This window comes from Macadamia integrifolia, unplaced genomic scaffold (genome assembly GCF_013358625.1).
Source record: "Macadamia integrifolia cultivar HAES 741 unplaced genomic scaffold, SCU_Mint_v3 scaffold2237, whole genome shotgun sequence".
NCBI lineage: Eukaryota > Viridiplantae > Streptophyta > Magnoliopsida > Proteales > Proteaceae > Macadamia > Macadamia integrifolia.
In genome coordinates, this window is record NW_024868585.1 from 31,140 (window position 1) to 36,306 (window position 5,167).

General features: G+C 38.4%; 1 protein-coding gene across 1 annotated transcript; it reads left to right on the forward strand.

The window, feature by feature from the left end:
- Nucleotides 1-1,350: 1,350 nt before the first annotated feature.
- Nucleotides 1,351-2,466, forward strand: LOC122066106. The gene is made up of 3 exons (XM_042629928.1): nucleotides 1,351-1,733; nucleotides 1,839-2,198; nucleotides 2,312-2,466. The coding sequence occupies exons 1-3, from the start codon at nucleotides 1,539-1,541 to the stop codon at nucleotides 2,384-2,386; spliced, it is 630 nt and encodes a 209-aa protein (XP_042485862.1). The 5' UTR covers nucleotides 1,351-1,538; the 3' UTR covers nucleotides 2,387-2,466.
- Nucleotides 2,467-5,167: the final 2,701 nt, after the last annotated feature.

The following is a 5,167-nucleotide window of genomic DNA, read 5'->3' on the forward strand; positions in this document are numbered from 1 at the left end:
AGGACATCCCATTCAGGGACCCAATTAGACCTTTGCAGTTTGAAAATACTGCAACCTTAAGAAACCAATACTTCGGGCAAGTAGTAGGGCATCCCAGACTCTTTCAGTTTCAACTGCAGCTGCTGAAGATCCCCAACCAAACTTGCATTTTGCCGCAATAAATTTTTACCTCTATAAAAAAAAATTATAGCTCCTCTTCCTCCTTTCTTGGATTTCGAATTCTAGGCTCCATCAGAAAACACCAATACAACGTCTAGTGCAAAAACGAGAAGGCTAAAATTAAAAGTGCAATAGGGAGAAAAGGGTTCCTACTGTACACATGAGGATTAAATAAGCTATGGGAACTCAGTCTACCATCTTCCACTTTACCATCTTCCACTTTGTTGATTGTTATTGAAGTACACATTATTTTGCGAGATATGCTTTTTAACTTAAGCTTTGATATCAAAGAATACTAACATAAATTATGCTAAAATGCATCGTCAATTATCTAGAGCTTTTAAGAGGGTGGAAATAAATTAAAATCTTATGATGTAAAATAACGATCAATCTTCACTGAAGATAACTCATATCCTTAGAAGACCCCCAAATCCAAGAATCATTTTTACAAGAATAGCTAAAGGGAAATATGAAAATTTCTAGGTCTCCAAAATAGAGAAATTTGAAGTTACAAGAGGCACATTCCGTTAGAAGATGTCTTGATTAATTAATTTTGACACTTTTGACACACTTCCCACTTATTGAGACTTGATATCTTACCCAATTGAAATAGTGAGAATCCAAGCATCTCTGTAGATGTCAATTCGAATCTGTAATCTCAACCTTCCTCTCAAGACCCTTTAAAGAGTAGGTCCCTACCCTTAACAATGTTGCTGACTATTCAACCAGTACTCCAGCCACCGTTGGAACAACCAATAAAAAGTTAATGCTTTTTTTTCTTTCCAAAAAATATAATAGTTAATTCCTTAATTGTTTCTGATTTTATATCAATAATTTAACATATGCTTCTGATTAATTAAATTGGGAAAAAGCTCCACTAAACTTGCCAATGGAGAAACAAATCAATGGTTCCCTATTACCCCCATGCGTACTGTGCATAACCGCATTACTACTATCCAATTACATTGGAATCGATCCTCCTTTCTATAATTAACAAACTTTAAATAAAATAACCTAAAGGAACTGAAGACTAAAACCCTTCAAACAAGCAATAGACAAGAACTCAAGATATGTCTTGATAGCTGCACTCGAGATCCTCGTGGGTATTTCTCTTTCTTCCCTATTCACAACTCTCAACATAACTCCGTAAGACCACCACCCTCTATAAGAAGAGGCTTACACACGTCCACCACCAACCATTCAATCCTGAAAAGGCTGTGTAAACTTCCAAAGGGTTCTTTTCCTTATCTCTCTCGCTCTCTCTCTCTCCTCAGTTCTTTTCCTACACTCTCTCTCTCTCTCTCTCTCTCTCTCTCTCTGCTGTTTTCCAAGAAACTCTGTGTGTGTGTGTGTGTTGGGGGAGGGGGGGTGGAAGAGAGATGAAAGAGAAGAAGAGCACAAGAATTGATGTGTCAAACTCTTCAACAAACCCTTCTTCAAGTTCTACTTCTTCAGCATCAGTTAGAGCGGTACTGATTCGCAAGAACAGCCCTGAAGATCTCCTTCTTCGCCGTCTTAGACAACACCTCCTCTTTGCTAAGCTCAGGTCCTTGATACCACCCCAGCCTTTCCAGGTAGTATACCATAAAATTATTAACTAATCTGCTATACCCACTTCTCTCTCTCTCTCTCTCTCTCTCTCTCTCTCTCATATAGTGATCAACTTGACTTTGACATAGATGATGGAGGAGGAAACGAACGTTGCACCATTGGCCTCATCAAGCAGTACTACACCTACACCTGCACTTGCACCAAGGTTGTTGCAGTGTGAAGGAAAAAATGAAGAAGAAGAAGTAGATGATGATGATGATGAAGATGATGGAAACTACAAGATCGAGGTGGAAGTAGAAGATGAATCAAAGCCGTTCATGCCATCTATCAAGATAATCAAAAGTGAAGTTTCCCTCCTCATCAGTACCGTAGTTCTCAAGGACATCTCTTTAACCTCTACTCTTTTTCATCTTCTTGAGCAAGAGGAGCTTCAAATCGACTATGAGACTCAATATAGAAGTGAAACCAAAGTCTCTCACACCATTAAGGTGGCTTATCTAATCTGATCCTTTTCTTTTCTCTCTGTTAATTCATTAATTACTTATATCCCTATTAAAATTTTCATTTCATGAATAGTAATAACAACCCTTTCATTCATTAGGTGACTGTGAGGCCGGGATATGATGTAGATGAATTGGAGAAGAAGCTTTGGAGGTGGGCTGGGAAACCCATTTGAGTTTGAATAGTAGGAGTCAACTTGGATGAGATCAGTCCATTTTAAATGCTAATAATATTTGTTGATCCTTTAAATTTTAACAATGACTCTTCTCTGATAACTTTAAAATGAGAACTTCACTTACATTAGTACCATTTTTAAGAAACCATTCAATGAACAAAGAAAAAAAATTCTAAAACACATCTCTTCCTTGCCAACAAATAAAGAAAGAAAAACAATAACTTGGAGTTTTGCATTGGATTTGATGCTTGTTTGGATTGGATTAAACTCTCTTGGAAGATGTACTTTAAAAGGGAAGTTACAAGGGGAGTTGTTTATTAGAAAAGTACTTTTAAGTGTTGGAACTTTAGTCTCACATTGGAAGTAGAATAAAAAGAAGAGAGGTTAATATGTTGGAATGAAAACTACAAGATTAGAAAATCACCAAAAGTGAGCTGGAATTCCTTGATTTGGGATAAAGGTCTCTCTCCCAAATACTATACTCTGGGATGGTGCCTTGCCCATGAGAGGCTCCCCACTGATGAGATTACAAGAAAGAAAGGAGTCCAAATGGTGTCTCGATGTTCTCTCTGCAACCAGGCGGAAGAAAGCACCAACCATATTTTTCTACACTGCCAATATGCGATGGTCATTTGGGAGAATTTTACAAATTGCTTTGGTGTCCGCTGGGCAGATCAGAACTCAGTGACATGTTTGATGATGTGGTGGAAGAGGAAATCAAGATCTATCAATCTGAAGTCTCCTTGGCTGATGGGGTTTACTATTATAGCTGTCCATATCTGGTGGGAGCGTAACAGAAGACGATATGAGGGCACAGCTAGAAATGTGAACTACTCCTATGAATATATTCGACAGGAAATTTGTCTCTGTGTAGGCCGCTCCAAGGGTGAGATTAAATCAACTCCTGATTTAATTTGCTACAAAAAATTGGGTCTATCTGTAGAAAACCAAAAGGATACGCCTCCTCTTGAAGTGCATTGGTGTAAACCTCCGATAAATTGGATCAAAATAAATGTGGATGGCAGCTCTCTGGGCAACCCAGGTAGAGCAGGGGCAGGGGGCATCACTGGAGATAGTGAGGGGCGCGTTTGTAACTCCTTCAGTACCTTCCTGGGTATCAAGAAGACCTATGAAGCAGAATTTGAAGCGGTCCTGGAAGGAATCATGCTCGCTCAAAAGATGAATGTTGGAGGTCTCTGGATCGAGTTGGATTCGACAACTGTGGTGATTGCGATACAAAAAAAATCAAATTCCTTGGTTTATCCTTCAAAAGTGGATTTGCACCCTTCTTTTTTTAGAATCTACTCCATGGAAGATCACCCACTGCTATAGAGAAGTGAACACTGCTGCAGACTATCTGGCGAAGAAGGCATCCAAGTCAGGTGTCTCTGCTTGTGCAGTGCCTTTATCGAATCATATTCATGTCGATTTAGAGGATGATGTGTTGGGCAGGCATAGGTACCGCTTCTTCTAGGGTTATGCTTGCCTTCTCTGCTGATGGCCATGCCGAAGGTGGAGGTCTCAAGTGGCTCTAAGGGTCTCCGGCTCGCCCTTTTTATTTTCTTTGTACTCTCATTTTGCTTTTAATAATATTCACATCTTTAGCAAAAAAAAAGAAAACTACAAGATTAAGGTTTCTTGAAGAGAAGGCATACCATATAGAGGACGCTTAGTTGGGAAGATGATACTCACCGTAGTGAAAAAAATGAGTTATAAAAACTCTTAATTAGCAATAGCTCATTCTAGATGTGGGTATGTTAATTGTGGTTTATACTAGTTATATAACCTTAATGAATGTAGAGGTGAGGCCACTCCGATGAGAATTTTACGGGTGATATTCATGATTCCAAGATAAGGACAAGGCCAAAGAATGTCCATTTAATAATTGGAGGGTTATCTACAAGGTCAAATGGTTGGATATGGGCAGTGAGTACAAAGTGATTCATTAGACCTAGTGTAAAATCAAGTTTGGTAAAGAGATGTGTTCTCCCATTCTTAAATTCTTAGTTTTTTTTGTTTTGTTGACGAAATTTTGTAACTTATGGAGGAATAGTTGAAAAAATGTATTTTAAGAGAAAGTTTTCAAAATACTTGCTCTGGACAAAACTTGTTTCCAGATTCTTTTTGGTCACCAACAATTAAGTTTTTTTGACATTGGTGGTTCCTATTCTGATGCCAATTGGAGCTCTCTTGACGTATGTTAAGTTTTTCTCGAATTCTTAACTCGTTTTGAAGATTGATTCGCTCCAGCATATTTTGGTGGCGATGCGAATGGGAAGTTTTTTGAGATCTGTGATGGAAGCAGATGGGTTAGGCCAATCTGTTGATTGTTTATTTTCGTATTTGTTAGTGTTTGCTTTAACAACGTGGCATGTTGGTCACTAAACATTGGACAGAACACATGAAGTGTGGAGGTCCAATAGGGACCTTCCCGACTTGAATATCTCTTTGTCTTGCATTGGGTGTTGCCATCAGATGTGCACCATCCGACACTTTGTTTGGTCATATTTGTAGAACATATCATTGTTTTCCCTATTTTACCAATCATATCTTGAATGTTTTTCTTTGAGTCTGAGCACAACTTTGTGGAACTCGAAGGGATGTAGTTGAAGAGTGCACTACTACTCGTGGAAGCCGAGGGTTGTTTGATTGTAGAGATCAATTTGATTGCATCATTGGAGGCATCTAAAGTCTTTAAAAAAAAAAAAAAAATCAAGTATCATGACTCAACCCACATATGGACTACCATTTGTGGTATAATACAGTTCATGATTACAACAT

Coding starts and splice junctions, on each gene's coding strand:
- LOC122066106 (XM_042629928.1), top strand. CDS start 1,539: ATGAAAGAGAAGAAGAGCACAAGAATTGATGTGTCAAACTCTTCAACA. Junction 1,734..1,838: donor TACCACCCCAGCCTTTCCAG/GTAGTATACCAT, acceptor ACTTTGACATAG/ATGATGGAGGAGGAAACGAA. Junction 2,199..2,311: donor AAGTCTCTCACACCATTAAG/GTGGCTTATCTA, acceptor TTCATTCATTAG/GTGACTGTGAGGCCGGGATA.